The sequence below is a fragment of the Ictidomys tridecemlineatus genome, chromosome 5 (genome assembly GCF_052094955.1).
Source record: "Ictidomys tridecemlineatus isolate mIctTri1 chromosome 5, mIctTri1.hap1, whole genome shotgun sequence".
NCBI classification, from domain to species: domain Eukaryota; kingdom Metazoa; phylum Chordata; class Mammalia; order Rodentia; family Sciuridae; genus Ictidomys; species Ictidomys tridecemlineatus.
The window spans coordinates 29,019,463-29,044,764 of record NC_135481.1 but is presented as its reverse complement, the minus strand read 5'-3'; the positions used below and the strand labels follow the sequence as shown (position 1 = coordinate 29,044,764).

Below are 25,302 nucleotides of genomic sequence, written 5' to 3'. Positions count from 1 at the left end.
TGAACATGGAAAAGTGTGTATATCTTTCTATGGTAAATAAATAATAGGTGGTACATATGTGATAATTTGGCAGGTCTGTGAAGAGGGGACAGTGTCTCTCCTTTTGATAACAACTAATATTGTAAATTCTAATGCGTTAAGACCTCTAAGAGTAAATATTATTGGGAAAAGAAAAAGAACTATGAGTTTTCTATTAAAGTATGAAACACTGATCAGATTCTTGACTAAAAGGTTCTACCTTCAGAATGAAGTAAACCTAAGCAACTTTTCTTGAACAGTGTCAATAATAAGTCAGCTATATAAAAAGTATGACTTTCTTTCCTCTGTGGTTTCTCAATTATGTATAAGTTTCTTTTTATAGCTTTTATTAATAATAAAAACATTATTACCAATGTTCTTGAAAACCTTAAAGGTGGGAGAGAGGAAGCAACTGGGCCAAATGGTAAGTTAGAAAGTTAAAGTGGCTATACCAGAGATGTATAGTTCCACATCTATAGTAATTTACATTTCTCAAAGTAAGACTTAACATGAAAACCCTTTTGACTCATTTGACTCCATATTTTATATCATCACTGTAAACTTTTTACAGATTTCCACTGTTAGCCACTTCTCCCTCTTTGTATTTTAAAAAAAGGACTAATACACACTCCAGGATTCAGAATCCTTTATGAAGTAGAAGTTTACCCACAACCCACTGGAATAAGAAGTAGGAAAGACAAAATCAGAGGATTGAAGGCTCAAGACTGTGCTCTAATTCTCCTTAGCTCTCATGTTCTCCACTAAGACATTAGCATAAGTGAGAAATGGCTAGTATTTCACAGAACCCTAGGATCAGAAAAGAATAACCAAAGACAAAGCAAATAGGGGAAAGGGAAGTGAAAGGGCCTCACAGAGGCCTTAGGTCACCAGATCCTTACCTAAACTCTACTGAGATAAAGACCACACTGGAAGGCAATCCTTTTGGAAATAGAATACAGAGTAAGCACTTGAGAATTTGTGTAGAATTAACAAGATGAAACTGTAGTGTCACTAATCAATAAATCACACACAACAGACGTTTAGCACCATTCTCAAATGTAAAAGAGGTTATCTGCTTTTTGAGGTAGTTAGTATGAATTCAGCCTCTAATTTTTTCTTAGGAAATATTTTATACTTTAAAGTACTGCATTGAAACAATTAAAGGTATATGTTAAGTTTGTTGATAATGGCATAAAAAGACAATTTAAAATATACTTGCCATATAAGGAGAAGGAGCATTATCATCTGAAACACTGTAGAATGACACTTCAACTGGAAGAGTCAAATGTGTGGGGCAAAAAATACCACTTGCCCCTACCTCAGCAGTAAAGCCATCAACAATGCCAAGAGGGTCTAAACGATAGTTCAACACAGATTCCTGGAAGACAAAATAATTTGGTAAAAAAATTAGAAAGGTTAGTATGCTAATTTCATTTTTTATTTAAAGAAATATGTTACATTACCATTCATTCTAGCAGTAGAAAAGTGATTGTTATCCATGCCATGTTCTTTATTAGACTTGAAATGAGCCTCATCCCCCATCAATCTTCTACCATCCTATATAACTGGTTCTCCTCTCACTATTCCAACCAATGCTGAACTCCATTACTTATACCTAACTGTGTAATGTTATTTTTATATCTATAAGTAAAAAAATGTGCTCTATCAGAGAAGGTATTTATCTATTACATTGTTTATAGTACTAAGAAGAGAGGAGTGCTTGGAAACTTAAAAGATAACATGTCGTGTTTTATCAAAAGATGAAGCCAAGCTCTTAGAATTTTAATTGAGAAATATTGCTTCTTTTAAAAATAGTTTCTGTATTTTATTTTTTAATTTAAAGAACAGTAGGTGTGGGACTGGGGCTGTAGCTCAGTGGCAGAGTGCTTGCCTAGTATGTGTGAGGCACTGGGTTTGAGCCTTAGCACCACATAAAATAAATAAAATAAAAACATTATGTCTATTTACAACTACAAAAAAAACCCTTTAAATAATTAATCCTGCAAATCCTCATGAATCCAACAGTCTATGTAGTCTAAATTGGAAACAGTTGACACATCAGAAATTCTAAAGTCTCAGGCTGGGGTTGTGGCTCAATAGCAGAGCATTTGCCTCACACAAGTGAGGCACTGAGTTCGATCCTCAGCACCACATAAAAATAAATAAAGAGAAATGCAAATCAAAATTACTTTAAGATATCATCTCACTCCAGTCATAATGGCAGCTATTATGAAGATAACAACAATAAGTATTGGTGAGGATATAGGGAAAAAGGTACACTCATACATTGCTGGTGTAGCCAATTTGGAAAGCAGTGTGGAGATTCCTTGGAATTCTGGGAATGGAAACACCATTTGACCCAGCTATCCTTCTCCTCAGTCTGTACCCAAAGGACTAAAAACAACATACTACAGGGACAGAGCCACATTAATGTTTATAGCAGCACAATTCACAATAGCTAAACTGTGATCTAGATGCCCTTCAGTGGATGAATGGATTAAAAAATGGATTTTTTTTACTCAGCAATAAAAGAGAATAAAATTATGGCATTTTCAGGTAAATGGACAGTGTTGGAGAAGATAATGCTAAGTGAAGTTAGCCAATCCCCAAAAAACAAATGCCGAATGTTTTCTCTGATATAAGGAGGCTGATTCATAGTAGGAAGGGGGAGCATGGGAGGAATAGATGAATTCTAGATAGGGAAGACGGGTGGGAGGGAAAGGGAGGGAGTAGGGGGTTAGCAAGGATGATGGAATGTGATAGACATCATCATCCAAAGTACATGTATGAAGATGCAAATTGGTGCTGTCATACTTTGTATACAAGCAGAGATATGAAAAATTGTGTTGTATATGTGTAATAAGAATTGTAATGCATTCTACTGTCATTTATTTATTTTTTAAAAAGTAAATAAAATAATGACATTGTGTCCATGTATAATTAAAAATATTTTTAAAAAAAGAAAGAAAAGAAATTCTAAAGTCTCCTGGTCAAAAAGATAAGACTAACAGATCTGTGTCAAAACTGAATTTCTATATCTTCCTCCTGCTCTGTAATCAAACAATATCTTGTTGATTTTACCTCTCAGTTTCAAGGCCTCATCTCTTTTTTTCTGCTCCAGTACACTAGATCAGAACCTTACCACCTTTGCACTAAAATGCAACATCTCCTAGTCAGTCTTTCCATATCTAGTGTACTACTACTCAAATTGTTGCACAGAGCCCCTGTGCTTCAGTTCCAACTGAAGGATGGGGTATTGGGGATTGACCTAGGGCTGTGCTCTACCAGTAATACAACCTCCAGACCTGCCATGGTCTTTTATTAATTTTGCATGTGTACCTCTACATATTTATTTTTTTCTATCTGGAATTTCTTGTTATTCCCTACTACCCAAACAAATTTACTTGGCAAATTCCTACACTTGTAACCAAGCTCAAGTGACAGTTCCTCATTAAAGCTGTTCCCAAAACCTTTAACAGAAATAGTAGATACACAAATACTGAGGAAACTTCTAATATAGTGCTAATTGCTTGGGATTTTATTTACATGTCTTTCTTCTTCAATAGTTGTTATAAAGCAGGAACTTTATCATTTAGCTTTGTATTTCTAACAGTATGACACATAGTAGGTACTCAACAAATCCTTCTTTTATAAAAAAATATTTATTTTTTAGTTGTAGTTGGACACAATGCCTTTATTTATTTCTTTTTATGTGGTGCTGAGGATTGAATCAAGGGTCTCTCACATGCTGGGCAAGTGCTTTACAAATGAGCCACAACCCCAGCCCCTTAATAAATGTTTCTTAAATAAGAAAACTATTCTAAAGATGGATAGAATTGTTATAGGAAGGGCACATATAAAAATGTTTATAGATAAAACAAATGACACATATTAGTTGCTAACTTTCTGGATAATTCAAATTTTGTGAATTTAATATACTAACATACAGTACATTCTAGGTCCTACTTGGTACAATATGACAATGAAAAAAAAAAAGAAAAGACATACAGATTACCAACTAACAAAATTTTTCCTGCTTATAGATCACATGACTCTTTACACAGAAAACCCTAAAGAATCTTTATAAAAAACCTACAGAGATTAGTGAGTTGAGAAAGGCAATAGGTGATACACACACAAACAGTTATATTTCAATATAATTAATTCAATATAATTAATTACCAAATTGAAATTAATTTTCGGGGGGGGGTATGGGGGATTGAACTCAGGGGCACTTGACCACTAAGCCACATCCCCAGCCCTATTCTTTATTTTTATTTATATACAGAGTCTCACTGAGTTGCTTAGCACTTCGCCATTGTTGAGGCTGGCTTTGAACTTCAGGTCCTACTATCTCAGCCTCCTGAGCTACTGGGATTACAGGCATGCACCACTGTGCCTGGCCTTGAAATTAATTTTTAAGTATACTTTACAATATCTCTAGAAAACATTATACACTTAAGTATACATCTACAAAAAAGGTCCAAAATATGTAGGCTGAAAAATATAAAACACTGATTTAAAAAAATTCAAGACTATCTTATTTGGTATAGATTTCATGGATCAAAACATTTAATATTCTTAAGATGTCAGTATTCTCCATAATTGATCTATATCAATTCATCCTATACAAAAATCTCAGATGGCTGTTTAGTAGTAAAAGTTAAGCTCATTCTAAAATTTACATTAATAAAGGAACTAGAATAGTTAAAGCAATTATTATTAATATTATTATTTATTTTATTTATTTATTATTTTGGTACAAGGGATTGAACCCAGGGATGATTTACTACTGAGTTACATTCCCAGCCCTTTTTATTTCTTACTTTGAGATATGGTCTCACAAAATTGATTAGGTCTTACTAAACATTGAGCCTGGCCTTGAACTTGAGACCCTTCTGCTTTGGCTTCTCAAGTCATCGAGATTACAGATGTGTGCCACCATGCCGAACTTAGTTAAAGCAATTTTGAGAAAAAAAAAAGTTAGGACTCATACATGTTTTCAAGATTGGAAAATTTGACATCCATATGCATAAAAATAAATCTTGACTACACACCTCATATGACCTACAAAATTCAATTCTAGATGAAAACATAAAAGAAAATCTATATGACCATAGGTTAGGGCACTGGTTTTCAAGCATGGGATACTTGGCAATATTTGGAGACATTTTTGGTTGCTACAATATGGAGGTGGTACTGGGATTGATCCAGTAGAGGCCAAAGACTCTGCCAAATATTCTACAGTGCTCAGACAAGCTCCCCCAACAAAGAAATATTATGAATGCCAAAGTTAAAAAGGCTTGGGCTAGGCAAAGATTGTTTTAGATACAGTAAAGGCAATATACAGTAAAAAATATTCATAAATTAGACAAACAAAATAAAAAATATTTTTCTCTTAAGATACTGTTACAAAAATAAGTGTAAAGCCACACTTCATACTTGGAGACAATACTTGGAAAACCTATGTGCTTACATGCAAATAAACACAGGAAAAGAGGGTCACCATGCTTAATCACTAGGGAAATAGAATTAAAACTACAATAATTATTATTTTTAAATTTTTTTATTTTAAATATTTTTAGTTGTTGATGGACCTTTATTTTTTTTTTTATTTATTTGTACGTGGTACTGAGAATTGAACCAAGTGCCTCATGCATGCTAGGCAAGTGCACTACCACTGAACCACAACTCCAGCCCAAACTACAATAATTAAAAAGACTGACCAGTATAAACTTTGGGATAGATGTGGAAGCACTAAGACTCTTATATACTAATAGTGCTACTTAAAATGGTAAAACTTTCTGGAGCAGTGTGTACCTGTAATCCCAGCAACTCAGGAAGCTGAGGCAGGGGGCTATAAATTGGAGGCCAAGATTGGCAACTAAGTAAGACCCTGTCTCAAAATAAAAAATAAAAATGGCAGGGGGTGTAACTCAGTGGTAGAGTGGCTCTGGGTTTAATCCCCAATACTTAAAAAAAAAAAAAAAAGACAAAAGTATAGTCACTTTGGAAAACAGTTTGTAAGTTTCTTAAAAAGTTATATACCTTTATATAAATATATATATTTATATAAAGGTATATAAATATATATATATATATAAAGGTATATAAATATATATATATATATATTAATACTAACCAGATATTCCATTTCCAGGTAGTTACCCAAATGAAATGAAACCTTATGTTCACAAAAAATTTATGCACAAATATTCATAGCAGCTTTATTTGTAATACGTAAAAACCTAAAACAACCCAATTTCCAGAATTAGGTAAATGAATTAATGAACTGTAATCCATACAAGGGCAATACAAAGGAATGAACTCTTTTAAAGTTAGGACAACAGGGATAATCTCAAAATAATGGTGTATAAAAGAAGACTCCAAACCTTTTCCCAAGAGTAAATATGGTATGACTCTATTTATAAACAATTCTAGAAAAATACAAGCTATTTTATTGTGACAGAGGGTACTTTATTTTCAACTTCTCTATAAATTTAAATAATATTCTCTATTTTAATAGGATTTTTTAGATCATAGGTTTTGAATAAATTTTAAATAAAAGTTAATGACCTATTCTTAAAATTTTATTAGAAAAGATTTATCTTATTATATATTATAATAGGATTTTTGAGATCAAATGGTTAAAATTTTAAGATTAAATGGTTTTTTAGATTAAATAGTTCTTGTATGGGAAAAACAATTCATTTTCAGTGGTTGTTGGTATTATGTTAAACTGAACTGATGGAAGAAGATAATCACATGACAGATGAGTTGAATGAATATAATGAGGTTTTGCAATAGAAAACTCTTAATGGTAACAAGAAAGGTGACTAATTAGAAAAAGAAATAAAGGATACCCCTGTATTTGGGTGTTATTCTGGGTCAATGTGTTCACAGACTCCATTTAAGGCCTCACATATAATGTGAAAATACCCAAATTCCCCTCAACAACATTACAGGAATTAAGATTTTGTCCTGCTTCATAAAACAAGACCAATGTGAAAGTTAAGAATTCAAGACTATTCCCCAATATACCTTTCTTAGTGAATTAGATACTCTATGTCAATAAGTAAATATCTTCTCTAACTTACTGAACTGAATAGAGTATCAATTTTATTGTAAAGAGAATACATATGGGTTAGACAGTCTCAATACTTCCCTGTATTTTGTCCCTTGAGTCACATGAACAAAATGTATGCATATTTACATAAGTAGAACCCTCTGAAAACAACAATGTATAGATCTTTTAACCATCTTCCCTGTTCTGAAGTTTTTATATATCAGACTGCTTTCTACTCCCTAATAAACATTTTTGTTTTATAAAGGTTGAAGAGCACCTGACTCTCACAATGGTCTAAGCAATCTTAACTCTAAGACAAAGAGGAATAGAGTTCAGCATCTCTGGACTAATTGTTTGAAAGTGACATGGAAAATAGATAATTTAACACAAAAATATCTTTTTTTAAAATTTCCACTAAAACTTTGAAAAATAGTCTCAAAATTAAAATAATTATAAAGCACAATGGTCACAAAATGTACCACAACTCTGGTAAAGCTATTTATTTTAATTAAAAATACAAAATAGAAATTATTTTTCCCTAAAAAATTCACCAATTAAAATCACTTTTAAAATGGCATTTTCAAGTTCATGTTTAATGTTTAGGTGATTTCTAATTAAAGGCAGAAAGCCAGGCTTTGTGGCATACCTAGCTACTTGGGAGGCTAAGACAGGAGCCAGCTTTGGCAATTCAGCAAGACTTTGAAAGGATGAGGATGTAGCTCAGTGGCACTGTACTTGCCTAGCATACCTTGGGTTCAATCCTCAAAACTGAAGACAAAAAAACAAAACAAAACAAAAAAAACCCCCCAAATCCATGAATAGATAAACTCATGATATTATGACATACTTGATCCCAAGTTGAAATATTCACATTACATAAGGAAGTAACTATATTAGAAATCTTTAGCCTTTTGATCTTTTAAAAATTCTATTATTTTATAATTAAAAAATAGATTTATATTTACAGAAAAGTTACAAATAAAGTACAGAGAACCATTTGATTTTGTTAATTAATCTCCTTGATCATAAAGGGGCTGTTATCAGCCATCATCACATTTCCTGGGGTTGAGGTTATAGCTCAGTTGGTAGAGTACCTGCCTTGCATGCACAAGGCCCTGGTACCACAAACAAAAAAAGAATAGACATTTCCTGGGTAGCAGAACCTTTTTTTTTGAACAGGATCTCACTATGTTGCCCAGGCTGGTCAAATGATCCTCCTACCTCAGCCTCCTGGATTGCTGGATCTACAGGCATGCTACACCATGCCTGGCTAACAAAGCCACATTTTCAGAGAAGATGTGGTAAAGTCTCTCCTCTTGGCTAAAGTAACAGACACCTCTGTTTAACCTGATTTCACCAAAAGTCCTTTACCTCCTCTACCAGTTACCCAATTCTAAGATGTCACTGTAGACAATTCTTCCAACTTCTTTTCTCACGAAAACAAAACAGAATTAAAAAGGTGACTTCAAGGTTTTGGAAAATATAGCTAATTTTTTTTCCTTTTTGTTAAGAAAGTTAAAAACATAAATGCTACCCTGGACCCAAGTTTAAAAAACTTCAACTCTTAAAATAGTTTCAAAACTCATTACCTCAAAATTTCCTAGAAGACTAAGACTTGTTATAGGTGGAGCACTAGAACTCAAAAAAGGTTTTTCATGAATATCTGGATCATCTTCTATGTTTAAACATGGCCGAGTACTAAATAAAAAACAAATCAATAAAAGAATACATTAAAAACAATCTTTTCTAATTTACTTTTTACAAAATTAAATTAGGAGAATCTGAACAATTTTACTCAAACCACCATAATAATAAAATTAATGTCATCAAATTTTAAAACATAAAATTTATAGTTTAAAATTTCAGATTAGATTTCCTATCTGTTATGCAGAATATCCATATATCTGATAAAGGATTGAGATATGTATATGTATCTCAATCATACTAAAGGTTTCCAGGTGGAATTTATGACATATCATATAGTGGCAGCTACCAGAAATATTAAATAATTCAGATTTCTATATCAATCTTCATTTTTAGCTGAAAATAAAAATACAAAGGCAAAATTATGTGACCAAAGGATATAATCTGAATGCTGTGGATGTAGGTCAGTGTTAGAGCATTTGCTGAGAGAGAGAGAGAGAGAGAGAGAGAGAGAGAGAGAGAAAAGAAAAGAATAGAATAGACTAGAATCTGAATATTACTTGCCAACATGGAAAAAACTGCTAAGGCTTTCTTTTTTGCAAAGGAATAAAAAGTAGAGTTTAATGATCAGAGATATATAAATGTAGCTAAATGTTAAAATCTCTGTGCTTATTATGACTGTTGCTACTCATTGTCTCAATTTCCTTCTGATTTATCCTTAATAACTGTGTATGAATAGTATTATATTGAAAATAAGATTTCTATTACAATTTGACTTTTACACTTAATATTATTTATTGTGCAAGATCAGAATTGTGTGAAATTCTGCTTCATGTACACAAAGAAATCTTAAAATAAATACCTTCTAGATGATAAGCTTTTCAGATGCAATAATGAAGAATCCAGATCAAAGCAACCCGACTGTGTCTTTCTTTGAGGAACCTAAGGTCAAAATAATCATTTGTAATATCAAAAGACTAATTTTTTTCTTGAATTGAGAAAATGACTTTCAAATGAAAGCTATACTTATCTTTAAAATAATAAGATTTATCTCATACCAGTTTACTTCAAATAATATTATTTACTACATATTCTTCTTTGCCCATCCCAATCACTACAACATTCCCAAGTAGTCTAAAGCTTTACAGAAAATAGGTTTGGAAAATACCACCATGGATTTCCAAATACTGTGTATACCAGATTACAGTGACAAACCACCACTTACTCAAAATATCCTAAAAATAAAATACCCAGATATAAATTTATTTTGTGAGAAGGTACCAGAGATTGTATCAGGGATTGAACTCAGGGGCACTCAACTACTGAGCCACATTCCCAGCCCTATTTTGTATTTTGTTTAGAAACAGGGTCTCACTGAGTTGCTTAATGTCTTGCTTTTGCTGAGGCTGGCTTTGAACTTGAGATCCTCCTGTCTCAGCCTCCCATGCAGCTGGGATTACAGGTGTGCACCACCTCAACTGGCTCCAGATATAAATTAAGGATAAAATATACAACATGAAAATTAGATTTGATGGGCTGAGGTTGTGGCTCAGTGGTAGAGCACTCACCTAGCATGTGTGAGGCCCTGGGTTCAATCCTCAGCAACACAGAAAATAAATAAATAAATAAAATAAAGATGATATTGTGTCCAACTAAAAAATAAATATTAAAAAAAGTTAGATTTGAGGGCTGGGGTTGTGGCTCGGTGGTAGAGCACTTGCCTCGCACATGAGACCCTGGGTTCGATCCTCAGCACCACATAAAAATAAATAAACAAAATAAAGGTATTGTGCCAATGTATAACTAAAAAAATATTTATTTATTTATTTATTTTTAAAAATTTTATTCTTTTTTAAGTTGTAGATAGACACAATATCTTTATTTTATTTTTATGTGGTGCTAAGGATTGAATCCAGGGCCTCACATGTGCTAGGTGAGCGATCTATCACTGAGCCACAATCCCAGTCCTAGAAAAATATTTAAAAAAAAAAAAGTTAGATTTGATTCTTGAATATTAAACGTGTAAAGTATCTGATTTACTGGTCCAATTGGCATTAAAATATCTACACATTAAAATTTTTCAGAGTGGTACACGGGTACCATGCTATTTATTTTAGTTAAAACTTATTTGTAAAATTTTCAATCTAAACTCTCATGATTTCTGGAATGTTATCTATCTTCATTTCTTCTAATATTGGATTTTATTATTTCATCTAGTCTTTTCTTTTAGAACATCTGCTAGACTTATATTGAACACATCAATCTACCTTCTGTGGCTCTTTAGATTTTATCATTTATTTCCCTTTTTGTACTTCCTTCTAGGTGCTATGTATGTACTCAGTTGTTAAATTTCTATTCAGCTAATCTATTATTTTATCCATCCAAATACAATATTTTTATATCTATAATTTCTATTTAGTTATTTTTTAAAAGCATGTGTTCTTTCATCTTAATTCCCTATCTTTGCCTTCATTTAGCACTTAGAGCATTTAAATAGAATTATTTTAAATTCCCTTTCAGGCTACTCTGGTGACAGGGTTCCTATATGTGAATTCTTACATTTCTTGTTCCTACTAATGAATTTTTAAAGGTGCTTTGTAATTTTTTCCTCTCTGAGATCATTATCAACAAGAGGTAATTTTTTAAAGAAAATGAGTCCTTAGTGCCCTATAGATGTGGGATGGTTTGCTTCCTCCACTGGTTCACAATTTGGATTTCATGGATTCAAATTTAGTTTTCATGGCTATTTCTTAGCTAGACATGTCTAAATATCATTGTGGGGTTTTTGAATTTATGCTACCTATAAGTGCTTTAGGTTTTAGGTCTAATTTCTTCTGGGAGTTTCTTTTCCTCACTTACTCCACATATCCTTGGAATATTTTGAGTAAAGAGGTGAATTAAAATTTTTTTTCTCATTTAATAGAAAGCCAGGCCTTCCCTGGCTTTAATGAAGAGTTTAGTTTTTTCCAGCTATGACTGATGCAGACTTGCATCCTTGACTCCTAGCCTAGTAGGAGCATTATACTATACCTTCACTCTGTATTAGATTCAGATTTCCCAGAGGACTACAATTTTCCCCAAGTTAGTACTTGGGGACTTATTTTTCTTATTCTTATACTACATTATGTATTTAGAAGTTGCTGTATTTTATCCAAGACTTCTGTGTTTGAAAGGAAGAAGAGTTTTCCTGTATTTATCTCAGTCCAACATATTGACCAAAGTCTTGTCTTACCTCATGTTTAACTGAGATGGCAGCCATATCAACTAATTACAGAGTACTTACTATGTACCAAGAATCATTCTAATTATCATCATAATACTAAGGTAGGTTCTATTTCCCCTATTTAGAGATGAAAACCTGAAGGTCTCAGAGATTTTTTTCTTACCTAATGTTACAAAGCTATGGTAAAGTCATTGTGACTCCAAGGAGATGTTTTAAACTGTTGCATTCAAATCTATAAACCTATTTGTAAACACAGAGTAGGGATATTTATATGTCTCACAATAAGACAACTAAATTCATGAGTTTAAAATCAAAGACAGGTATCAATTTATTTTTTATTTTTATTTTTTTAAGAGAGAGAGAGAATTTTTAATATATATATATTTTTTAAGTTTTCGGTGGACACAACATCTTTGTTTGTACGTGGTGCTGAGGATTGAACCCGGGCCGCACGCATGCCAGGCAAGCCCGCTACCGCCTGAGCCATATCCCCAGCCCCGAGAGGTATCAATTTAGTTCCCAGATGAACACATTCATCAGTATCAGTACTTACTGAGATAGAATAACTTTTTTTTGGTACTGGCAATTGAACCCAGAGGTGATTTACATTCTCAGCCTTTTTTATTATTTTTTAAAATTTTGAGACAGGGTTTCTCTAAGTTGCTGAGGACCTCACTAAATTGAGGCTGACCTCAAACTTGCAGTTATCCTACCTCAGCTTCCTGAGTCACCAAGATTATAGGCACCACACCCAGCTACAAAGGCTATTATATAAAGTCCCCTAGACATCAGTTTTTTTTGGCATTAAGAACAATAAAAATATTGCTATTTTATGAAAATTTTAAAGAATTTTATGAAAAATTTAAATTCTAATACAATAAATATAATTTTTTATATTTATTTTTATATTTTAAATATAGTGTTTCCCCCCATATTATCACCTGGGTGTTATTGTGCTATCAAAAATAAAATGTTTTACAACTGAAAATTTATTTCAAAAGCACTTAAATTTTTTTACAAGTGAAATTTGAATGTAACTCTTGCAAATATTTTAAATGTTTGTAGGTTTTTAGAATGAGATAAGATTAAAAAAAAAAAAAAGCACTTACAGGACTTGAAAGAAGAGGCAATCCAGTTCGAGGATGAAAGGCTCTGGTTGAGGTTCCATCCAAGGAATGGAAATTATGTTTTCGCCAGACACTTGAATGTTTCAGTGTGGTCCTCTGTTAAGAAAATAGATTTTTTTTTTTTTTTAGTTGTCCTGGGGATTGATCCCCAGGGACTTTCTACTACTGAATATCATCTCTAGTCCTTTTTATTTTTTTATTTTGAGACAAGGTCTTGCTAAATGTCTAAGCTGGTCTTGAGCTTGTGATCCTGCTGGGATTACAAGTATGTGCCACAGCACCTGGCTAAGAATTAGAATTTAATGGTATATTTAAATACCATTTAAAGAACTTGTGTAGCTTTTTGGTTTTTATATTCATCCTTAATGCATTTGAGGTTTATATCCCTGGTGCTGAAGCTGATAATGTATCTCTATTTTGTCTACACACACACACACACACACACACACACACACACACACACACATTCTAATTAGAAAACAATGCCTAAGGTATTTTAATACACTGAATACACACAAATATTCTAAAGTATGCCCCAACATAATTGCCTTCTTAACATGTTAACTCAGAATCTAGCATCTAGTAAGCTAATATTTATTTTAATTTATAAAAATACAATGATTCACAGGTGGAAAAACTTAGCTCAATATTCTAAAGCAAAATTTTGTTAAGTATCGTTTTCAGAGGATTTAATTTGGTGATACAGAAACATATGAAATATTACTAATTTAAAAATGCAGCAACTCAGGAGGTTGAGGCAGGAGGATTGCAAGGTCAAGGCCAGCCTCAGCAATGAAGGGATACCTGGTCTCAAAACAAAAAATAAAAAAGGATTGGGGATGTGGTTCAGTGGTAAAGTGCTTCTGGGTTCAATCCCAGGTACCAAATAAATAAATAAGCAGTCACAGCACTATGGTTTTGATATTAGTCAAAAAAGAAGTAAACCATATGTGGTAGCATATGCTTGTAATCCCAGCTCCTCAGTAGCTGGGGCAGGAGGATCACTTAAATCTAGGAGTTTGAGGTCAATCTAGGCAATGAAGTAAGCTAATCTTAAAAAATTAGGAAAAGGTACGTAAAGATCAAAATTTCATAAAGAGTACATGAATAAAAATTAGGGGGAAAATGATTAATTTAGATCCTGGTGCTACCAAGTACTAGCTTTGATACCTTGAATAAATTACTTTAATCTCTGGCCTATAGTTCTCATCTACAAACTGTAGTAAAAGCACCTAACCTCACAGGCTAGTGAAAAGATTCAGTAAATTAACATGTAAAATACGCAGATGAGAATGCTTGAGTACACAGTAAACAGCTAATGATTATATTTAAAAGAAGCACATGAAAAAAAATGATTACAGATTAAGCTTCTCTATTAGGCATCACAAAGAATAAAAAATGATGGAGTCTTGTTATGCTGCCCAGGCTGTAATTTGGGATCTTCCTGCCTCCACCTCCCAAATAGTTGGGATTACAGGTGTTCACTGCTGGGCCCAGCAAAAACCCTAATATTCTGAAGGCCAGAGAAGGTTTCTGTGACAATTGTAGTTTTATGGAATGTATTTTATTTAGGTAGAACATTACAGATTTATGAATTATTTTTAAATCTATTATTCAATCATTAATGCAACTCTGAGAGAGGCAAAAGACATTTAGCCTTCTTGTAAATTGACATGAGGTTTTTAGAAGTTATTTGACTTATTTGGTATAACTCAAGGACTAAACTGTGAAGCCCAAACTACAACTAGATGTTTTGACTAATAGCTTAGTGATTCTCCTAGAGACATGCCTAAAACTATTAACTGGGGTGGGGCATAAATATCGGGCAAATAGTATGTACTATGTCGGAGTAGCTGACAAAAAAAATCAAGCTAATGTGAGTTTCAATTCCTGTTTATCTCTATCAATTATTCATAAATATTAAGATTTTAAAAAAACAATAAGAATTAAAATGAACCAAGGACTTGTATAGTCCACAAATTTGTCCTTCATTATATAAGGCAGAAGGAAGAACTGTGGATTGAAAGTCCAAGACCTGAGAAAGACTTTTATAGCTACTGGTATGTCATTTATTCTGAGTCTCAGTTTCCTCATCTGTCCTACCTGTCATAGTAAAGTACAAAAAGAACCAAGTGTTTTCTAATCATGTATTATAACTGAAAGCAATATATAAATACTATACAAAATCAAAGTGTTTTTATATCTGTAAAGCATTCATTCTCTTAAATCCAAAAATTATTTCTTCTGAATAGAAGAAAAAGGAACAGATCTTTTAGATTGCAGATAATGGGGAAGAAACAAGAGTTAAAAGGTCTCAATAATAGACTAATAAATCACTAAAAAAATTATTGTCATAAGAGCAGTTTTTAAACAATGAGATCTATGTACCTGGTACTTACCGTCAAGAGAGTATGTTATTTGTAAGGAGACTAACAGTTTGTAGAAAGCTAATTATATCAGAGTGAGTGTTCTATGGATAATGGACACCTCAGATCTTTAATAACTAAACTAGATCTTCTGTGAAGAAAATTCAAACCATAACAGTTGAGAATTATATTTGAAATATAAAATGTTACCTACCAATACTTCTGTATTTTTTAGTCGTTCACACGTAGACAAACAGTCTTTTATACTCTTTCTTTGAGAACAATTTTGAGGTTTTTCATCAGTTGAATCTTCTTTCTTATCCTTATTTTTTAATTGGTTTATCTTTTTGCATTTAAATCCTTCATCATCTTTATTGAGATAATTTTCTATGCTATTAAGTCGAGTATTTTGCTCACATGTCTTTGGCCTTTTTGAGTCTTTATCTGAACAATTATTTTCATACTTATTCAGATATTCAGACATTTCCAACATAGTAACTTTTAACTTTGAGTCACTTGTCTTTGAATTATCATATTGGAGATTGTCAAAGGATTCTGGATTACAATTTTCATTTTTTATTATTTTTTCTTTGCACTTACTTGTGCACATATGTTTGTCAATACTGTTACATTCTGAATACTGTTTATCAATTCCATTGCTAATTTCTTGCTCCTTAAATTGAGACTCAGAAAGTGTATTTTCCAATCTGCTTTTCAAATCTAAGTTACTTTCATTGCAATGAGACATATTTGAGGAAGTCAATACACTAGAAGCTTTGTTCTGTGTCTCTTGATATATATTTTGGATGATTTGACTAGGACTGTTCTGACACTGATTTCTTATTTGAGGTTTCAAAGAAGACTTTCCTTTACAAAAACTAAAAGATTTATTAGGCATTAAATTTTTCTCATCACTGTTGTCTCCTAACAAGGAAAATTTTGTATGAGAAATGGAAATGGAAGAGGAATCATCCTTAGTTTTCTTTAGCAAATTTTTGTCTTCATATGAGCTCCTAAATACTTTAGAAGGAACCAAATTGGAATCATGCATGTTGAATGAAGGACGAGGAATATGTGATGCTGTTGGATCAATGTGCTCCAAATGATGAGCAATTCTTGCAATAACATCTTGTCGTTCCTGGAGTAAAGAACCTATCAAAGGATTAATCTCTCCAACAGAACGATGAGAATAAAGACCATTAGAAATGCAAGTTTCACTTTGGGAAGTTTCTGATTTTACTTGAATTTTCCCCTCATTGGTGCCTTCTGAGCAAGTAAACTCTGGATTACCAAAAGAAACAGAGAAAGTTTCTTTACATTTTCTCACATTTTCATTTTCCTGTGAAACCCGGTAAAGTTTGGAATTAAGTGAACTAGATTCTTGAATTGAAAGTGGATGTCCAGAAACTTGTGAAGTGCTTGGATCACAATGAATCAAATGCTGAGCAATTCTTGCAATAACTTCTTGTCGATCCTGGATTAAAGAGTCTATTAAAGGGTTAGTATCACCAACTGTGTGCCAGGAACTCTGGTTGCTAGAAACACTAGAATCAATCATTGAAAATGATTTTAAAGTTCTCACTGATGTCTCATGTGACTTTATATCTCCTATACCACTGAAGTCCAAAATATTGGCTTGAGATGTCCCATAGTCAGATTTATTGCCAGAGCCTGGATATAGTTTGACATTTTTGATGGCTGCAGTATACTCTGGAGTTGTGCCTCTTTTTCCATGTAATACACTTTCAGAAGCCATGGTCCAAGCTGGTTTGCTACACAAACGCTGTGAACTCTTTGGACTACATTGTTCTGCTTCATTAGAATTGCGGTGCTGAGTTTTAAGTTCATGTTCTTGAATTCTTTTCTCATACAGGCCAATGTTAGTGTGAATACTACATGTCAAAACTGGGTAATAAGATTGTCTGGGTAAAGACTGAACGCTGACTTTCAAGGCCACATTGTGAGAAACGTTGGGAACAGGAAACACATGTTCAATTGGAGTCTGTGAAAAATTCCACTGAAGGTCTACATCAGCAGCACTGATTCTAGAGTCAAACAGTAAAATACAGAATCAATGGATTATAAAAGTCACATGTTTATCATTGTATATTAAAGAATACAAAGCATACTTATCTTTGTTTGCATTAATTACCACTGAAATTTACTTTTAGCCACTTTGCCATGCATATTACTCTGATAAAATGAGTCTGAGATTGTGGCTCAGTGGTAGAGGCACTGGGTTCAATTCTTAGCACCACATATAAATAAATAAAGGTCCATCAACAGCTTATAAAATATTAAAAGAAAACCCAACATAAGTGGTATCTTATGCTTAGAAGAGATGATCTTTTTAAGAATACCAGACTATTTAAGTATTCAAACTCAAGAATATTATCATCAAAAATATATTTGTCAAAATAAAAAGAATAAATGGATTCAGCTAATTTTATTGTGCAAGGTGACTAAGATTAACTATTTCATGACCACCTGACTAAAGAGATAATAGTGCTTGGTAGGAGGTATGTGTGTGTTATTTTAGGTAAGGTCTCACTATATTGCCCAGGGTAGCCTCAAACTCAGCTATTTTCCCTCAGCCTCCTAAGTAGCTGGGACTAAAGGCATGCACCACCATAACTATCTATATTCATATTTTTCAAGATGCCAAAAACTCAGGACTGGGGATGTGGCTCAGTAGTAGAATGCTTGCCTACCCTGTGTTCAATCCCCAGTACTACACACACAATAAAATTATCAAACTGTATAGTAAAAATATGTGCATTTGCCAATCATGTGGTACATGTCCGTAATTCCAGTTACAAGTGAGGCTGAGACAGAAGGATCTCAAGTTCAAGGCCAGTCTCAGCAACTTAGTGAGACTTAAAAAGGACTGGGGATATAACTTGTAGTGGTAAGGTGCCTCTGGTTCAATCCTCAGTAGGAAGGAAGGAAGGAAAGAGAAAGAAAAGAAGAGAAATTCAGAATCCCATAAAATATTTCCACTTTATAGTGGTAGCAGCAAATTGTTCTTCTCTAAAGTAAGTTTAAAAAATTTATTTCAACAAGTAAAATTCACACTAACTCAACCTAAATTCTCAAACTTGTTTTGAGAAAATTCTCATTAAATTTTATCCATTTATATTCAGAAATGAAGAAAAGAAACTATTTTTTAAAAATCACATTCAGTAAGTTAAGCAATGTGAATATACATGTCCCTTTTTTGCCTTAGACATACCTGTAAAGAATATTTCGTGGAATAGCACCATGAGAAACACTCAGCCATGCACTTAACTGAGAAAAAAACACAAACGAGCGGACAGCCAACAGAAGAGTCTTCTCTTCAATGAATCGATCACCATTCCTAATGAAAGTAACAAAGCCTAATTTAATTGTCATCAAGCACACATGATTGAATTTTAGGAAGGCAGAAGCTGAAATTAACATATCACTCAGGAGGTAGGCTTTTAAGAGCAAAAGAATGAATGTACCAATGTCAAAGTTATGATTACTTAACATAAGTATTAAACATCTAAGTATTAAATTTTACTACATAGAGGGATTCAAAGATATGATATAATATTTTTAAAAAACTATAGGAAGTAATAAAAAAAACTTGACTTATCAGGATCAACTTCAAACTTAAGCTCAACAACTTACTGTCGAGGAACTGGCTCCAATATCCATCTTTCTAATAGTAATGCATCTTGCTTAATTGCAGGATCATTTAGGTCAATGCCTTCTGTGGTAGGCCCATCATCACTGTAGCAGCAGTCTGGTAGTAGCATCACTTCCACCATGATTGGAAGATTATTCTTCCATAACAATGTGACCTCAGACCTGGTTCGTCTGGCTTGGCGACACTTTGAGAAAATGAATATAAACAAAATTTCTCAATAATCTGCCTAACTTTGTATTTAAGTTTTAAAATTGTAAAGTAGAGGGGCTGAGGTTGTGGCTTAGTGGTAGAGTGCTCGCCTCTCATGTGCGAGGCCCTGAGTTCGATCCACATAAAAATAAATAAGTGAAATAAAGGTATTTTGTCCAACTACAACTAAAAACTAAATATTAAAAATATTGTAGATATTAATTAGAAAGGAGTCACCTATTGCAGAGCTTTTGGATTTTCTCATTAAATAATGTATTCATGCTAGTGAGTTCTGAGTTCAGGGATTAGTATTGAGTATTTAAGATGCAAATTTTCTTGGGGAAGATATCTTTGTTGTATCTTGTGAAAAAATAACTGCCATACACAATGTCTGACAGGTCTCTGAGTTAACTCAGCCTTGTCTACTTTGTTAATTTCATAGGAAAGATTAATTAATTATTTATGTGTATTAGTTACTGGTTATTGAACCCAGAGGCATTCTACCACTGAGCTTTCACCCCCAGCCCTTTCATATTTTTATTTTAATACAGGGTCTTTCCTGAAACTTGTAATGCTCTTATAGCAGCCTCCTGAGTCACTGAGATTACAAGTGTGTACCACCCACCATGCTTGGCTTAATTCTTAATTCTGAACTCATTTTCATTAAACATTCAAAACAGGTAAGATATTTTTTAAGTTTAAAAATTTGGACTACATTTGATAAACTAATAACTGGGAGAAAAGTTCCTAAGCCAAATTTTACTCTACATAACAAAATATTTTAAGTTATTATTCAAAAAATTAATACAATAATATAAGGTATTCTCCCATTTAAAAAAAGAGCACAGAGGGAAATTGGTTAATCTGAGGAAAATAATCATCAATTAATTTACTGAATGAACAAGAACATGAAGTGCAAGAGACAGGGCTAAAACTCTAAAAGAAAACTCAATCAAAGAGAGTCAACCTGAGAGCATGAGAGGACAGGTGTAAATCACCCTGCTGACTGATCCATAAAACTACCTGACCTGCTTTCAAGAGCCTTGTTTAAGAGCCAATTTTATATTTAAATGTGAAAATTATAATTGTGATATAATGAAGGTGATAATAGAACTTACATTAGTTTACATATATTTTTTTAAGCATTCAACCTGTGATTCTTACCTGGGCCAGCTTGTCACTACATTCATGTTTTGTAGTTACTGGATAACAAGACTGTGCTGGAGGGCAATGGAAACTTTCTGTTCGACCTTTTACAGAACATTCAGGTGTTCGACCTTCTGTTATTAACAAGGCCAAAGAGACCAAGAACTCCTCTGCATCATATTCAAAATATTCATCTAGAGTATCTGGAATCAAAAGAAAAAAGAAAATCTCTGCATCATGTTCAAAATATTCATCACATTAACATACTTTTTTTTTTTTTTGGCAATACTGGGGACTGAACCCAAGATCTTGAACACTCTAGGCAAGCCCTCCTTATTGAGCCAAACACCCAGCCCTTAAGTATTCTTAAAAAGAACTCATCTATGTGCCTATAATAACAAATGTTACATTCCATATTCACTTACAAAAAGTGAAAGGAAAATACAGAAAACTCTTGATTCACACAGTATACAGAATTATAAAGAGATGATGGATGATTCCAAATTCCAGGTGAACAGACTGGTTAAAATTATGGCACAAATAAAAAAAAATCACGGAAAAATTATTTTTATCTAAATTTCGACTAGTCAAGATTTAAGAATATACGCATCATCTGATGGATAATTATGTGTTTTTAAACATCAGGTACAACTTTTTAAAAAATATATCATTAATAGCCAAAGGTCAAAATGTCTTTTATGTCATATTTTTTAGGTAAGATGTTTTATTGCCATTATTATTAGAAAGAAAACACAAGTCCAACTGTGCCTCTCCCTTTCTCTCCCCTCTCCCTTCCTTAACTGATTCCTTGTTCTCATAGCACTAAATCTGTGATATGGACATTCACAGTCACAGGGTTCTCGCTGCTTTGTTATATAATAATAACAGTTTCAAAGGGACAAATGCTATAATAAGCTAGAATCAGAAGGAGACTTATTTTGCAATACAAGGAATGTGATATTTTGGTTGTTACATAGTTACAAATAATCCAACCTACCAATGTTTTCATTTAGTTTTAGTAATTTAAAAATTTCTCAAAGTGCTCTAAGTTTTTAACTTTAAAAATTATTAATTTGCTATACAAGTTGAATACTCATGAACAAATGTGCACACAATACTTCATTTAATTTATAATTTTGAAAACGTTGTTCTTATCTCTGCCAATTAAATAACAAATATTTCAAGTGTTCACTATACTATATTAGGTGATGGGGGACATAGAGATATAACGTACATAGTTCTTAATTTCAAAGACTTTATGATTTAGAGATGACTTAAAGAAAATAGTACACCATACAATGGGTAGAAAGAAAAGTACAACTAGGACAGAGAATTTATGTAAAGAAAGTAAGAGAAAGGAAGGACTGGATTTAGATTATGAACAATTTTGCAGAAAGTAAACTTTACTGGCCCCAATTTAAGAACTTTCAGAAAATTTTTTCTAAAATAATCATGTGCAACATAAAATGACAGCCAACATTTGATAATAATTTATCATTGTCCAGTATTACCAGTGCTAAGTAGTTTCTATACATTGATTCATTTAGCTCCATCATTTAGCTTCATTTTAAAGACAACTGAAGCATAAAGAGACAAAGTAACTTGCCTAAGATAACTCAAATAGGAAGAAGTAAATATGGAATCTGAACCAAGTTTGGTTCCAGTATCAGCCTCTTAACTAGCATACAGGCTGTCTTTCATTATAGCTATAAATTTTATATACTTCAATGTATTTTTTGAAATATAAATGAAAATAAGATATACATTTCACATAATTGATTTTGGTATTTTTATTTAAAAATATAAAACTGTTTTCCAAAAATAGGACCTAATTTTTATAATACTGTGTCAATGGAAAGGTGGGGGGGGGTCAGTGTTTCTCTGGGAATAAAATTAGGTCATAAATCAAGGGTCCTCTGAGATTCACTGAGTTAAATTTATGGTGTCCTTCATAAATAGGGAGGCAAAAAACATACAAAAGAAATCTATTCAACACCTCCCTGGTGGGTTTTCAAGGGTAGCTCAGGCTTGCCATGGGCTATATGGCATAATGTTAGCTCCCAGGACATTCTCTGGACCCACCCTGTTCCCTCTCCCAGCATGTGGTATAATCCCAGAGAGCTAAGAATTATAGCAGAAAAGTGGCTTCTAATCTAATGAATACTGAATGGTGCCAAGAATTCAGTTACTCCATGTGAGGATGGTCTACAGCCTAAGTAATGTCTCATATATGTGCTATTATTTTTAAAAAGCCTATAGATACTATTACTAAAATATAATTTCATATAAAAGCATCATTAAATTAATAGCAACTTTACATCATTATTTTATCACATACACTGAAAGTGAAACTTCAATAGTGTTAATGTTTCTAAGCTTTTGCCTCACGTAATTGTCCACGTAAATGACAAGTTTTAGGATAACTGCTGAGGAGTATCTTATCAGCTTGCTTATGGTTGCTAAGCACTCACACAACTCATAGTGACCTTAGCATCATTTAATTCATGTAAATGAAGGGCTTTATCTGTACCTGTGAATTACTGGGCTGGAAACAACTCTTTATTTCATTGGATAGAATGTAAACTGTTATCAAGGAAATTGGCTAAAACTGTAACTTATTCATGGACGCTAAAAGTTAGGGCATAAATATACCACAAGGGGAAAGTTTTGACATTAAAATCTCAGGAAACCTAGTTCTAGCCTCAATTTATCCAGTTTATAAATACTCTCCAATTAAGAGATATAGCACACAGGTCCACACTGGTAGACAATACTGGTAGACAAAACAATTAAATTCAAATTTACTGTGGTAACCACCAGTATAGAGGTTAGAAGTGTGGGCTAAGCCGGGTGTTGTAGCACACGCTGTAATCCCAGGGACTCACGAGGCTGAGTCAGGAGGATTCTGAGTTCAAAGCCAGCCTCAGCAAAAGCAAGGCACTAAGCAACTCAGTTGAGACCCTGTCTCTAAATAAAATACAAAAAAGGGCTGGAGATGTGGCTCAGTGGTTGAGAGCCCTTGAATTTAATCCCCAGTACCTGCCCACTCTCCCTCCCCCACAAAGAATAAAAATCATAGCTGTACAGGGGCATGAGGTGAAGGACAGTAGTTAAAGAAGACTTCCACAGTTGTAAACTGCTACATAAGGCAAGTCACTTCATGTTTCCCTCTGTAAAATAGAAGTAATATCTGCCTGCAAGAACTCTAACATCGCACAGGTGTAAGCTTTAACTGTCCCCACAGTCTAGAGTACACACTTTAGTTCACTGGATTAGACAAAAAGGAATGAAGGGAAAGGAGAGGAGATGGGAATAGGAAAGACAGTAAGATGAATAAGAAATAATTTCCTATGCTCATATATGAATACACAACCAGTGTAACTCCACATTATGTTCAATATAACAATGGGATCAAAATTATGAAGAGCTGCATCTCATGTGTGAATGGCAAATATACCCTACTGTCATGTATCTAAAAACAGAACAAAAAAAAAGAGGATACACTTTAATTTTCTTTAGCTATTATAACCTTGTTCCCCAACCTGACCCAATATAACTGATTTAAAGTGAGTTCTTGGGGCTGGGGAAGTGGCTCAAGCGGTAGCACGCTCGCCTGGCATGCGTGCGGCCCGGGTTCGATCCTCAGCACCACATACAAACAAAGATGTTGTGTCCGCCGAAAACTCAAAAATAAATATTAAAATTCTCTCTCTCTCTCTCTCTCTCTCTCTCTCTCTCTCTGCCTTAAAAAAAAAAAAATAAAGTGAGCTCTTGACCCAAGCTGGGCCAGAATCTCTTTCCCAGGACACTGGAATAAGGACTCAGAGATGTTAGTTGGTGCCTGCCTGCTACCTTGATCTGAGACAGAATACACTCAGTACCTATACAGGGCTACAGGCTGACATAGGCATGGAACAGTACCAGAAGAGAATGAAATAAGAGGAACAGTGAATGAGAGATAAGAGACCTCATGGCTACAGGAAGCCAGATAAAAAGTAGTTGTCTCATTTTCTGACAATGATCCAGTCCCTCAGGAGGACTGTTAATATTCCTATTAATATTATTTCTATTAATCAATTTCTTTAAACTTCTTGAGTGGGTTATTTGTAATCAAAAAAATTTAACTAATAACTAAAATGTTTTATTATGAGATTACAGAAAATGTCTGTCAAAAAATAAAAAGTATTCTTTGATTTCTTTCTTAAGGGTTCTGTAGTTTTCATTGTATATGTCTTTCACCTCTTTCATTGATTCCAAGTATTTCATTTTATTTTTGAGGCTATTGTAAATGGATAGCTTTCCTCATTTCCCTTTCTGAGGATTTGTCACTTATATACAGAAATGCCTTTAGTTTATGGGTGTTGGTTTTATATCCTGCTACTATGCTGAATTCATTTACTAGTTCTAGGAATTTTCTGATGGAACTTTTTGGATCTTCTAGGTATAGAATCATATTGTCAGCAAATAGTGCTAATTTGAGTTCTTCTTTTCCTATCCATATCCCTTTAATTTCTTTCATCTAACTGCTCTGGCCAGTGTTTTAAGAACTATGTTAAATAGAAGTGGTGAAAGAGGACATCCTTGTCTTGTTCCAGTTTTTAGAGGGAATGACTTCAATTTTTCTCTATTTAGAATGATGGTGGCCTGGGGCTCATAATAGATAACCTTTACAATGTTGAGATATGTTCCAATTACCCCTAATTTTTTTAGTGTTTTGAATATGAAGGGGTGACCAATCAAAATCCCAATGGCATTTCTCATAGAAATAGAAAAAGCAGTCATGAAATTCATCTGGAAAGATAAGAGACCCAGAATAGCTTAGCAATCCTTGGCAAGAAGACTGAAACAGG

The 25,302-nt window shown here is 33.3% G+C and overlaps 1 protein-coding gene across 5 annotated transcripts in view; it reads right to left on the bottom strand.

Moving 5' to 3' along the window:
* The window catches only part of Atosa (atos homolog A), a 91,456-nt gene that overhangs the window by 10,394 nt on the left and 55,760 nt on the right, over positions 1 to 25,302 (bottom strand). For all 5 annotated transcript variants that reach the window (XR_005729263.2, XM_013359108.4, XM_005316586.5 and 2 more), the window contains 8 exons: positions 20,471 to 20,655; positions 19,099 to 19,301; positions 18,677 to 18,802; positions 15,659 to 17,489; positions 13,061 to 13,174; positions 9,591 to 9,670; positions 8,674 to 8,782; positions 1,238 to 1,396 (listed from right to left, as the gene is read on the bottom strand). Coding sequence is in view for 4 of the 5 variants with exons in the window: in XM_013359108.4 (XP_013214562.2) it covers positions 1,238 to 1,396; positions 8,674 to 8,782; positions 9,591 to 9,670; positions 13,061 to 13,174; positions 15,659 to 17,489; positions 18,677 to 18,802; positions 19,099 to 19,301; positions 20,471 to 20,655 (2,807 nt within the window). In the remaining variant the exon portion in view is untranslated. The remainder of the gene's footprint in view (positions 1 to 1,237; positions 1,397 to 8,673; positions 8,783 to 9,590; positions 9,671 to 13,060; positions 13,175 to 15,658; positions 17,490 to 18,676; positions 18,803 to 19,098; positions 19,302 to 20,470; positions 20,656 to 25,302) is intronic.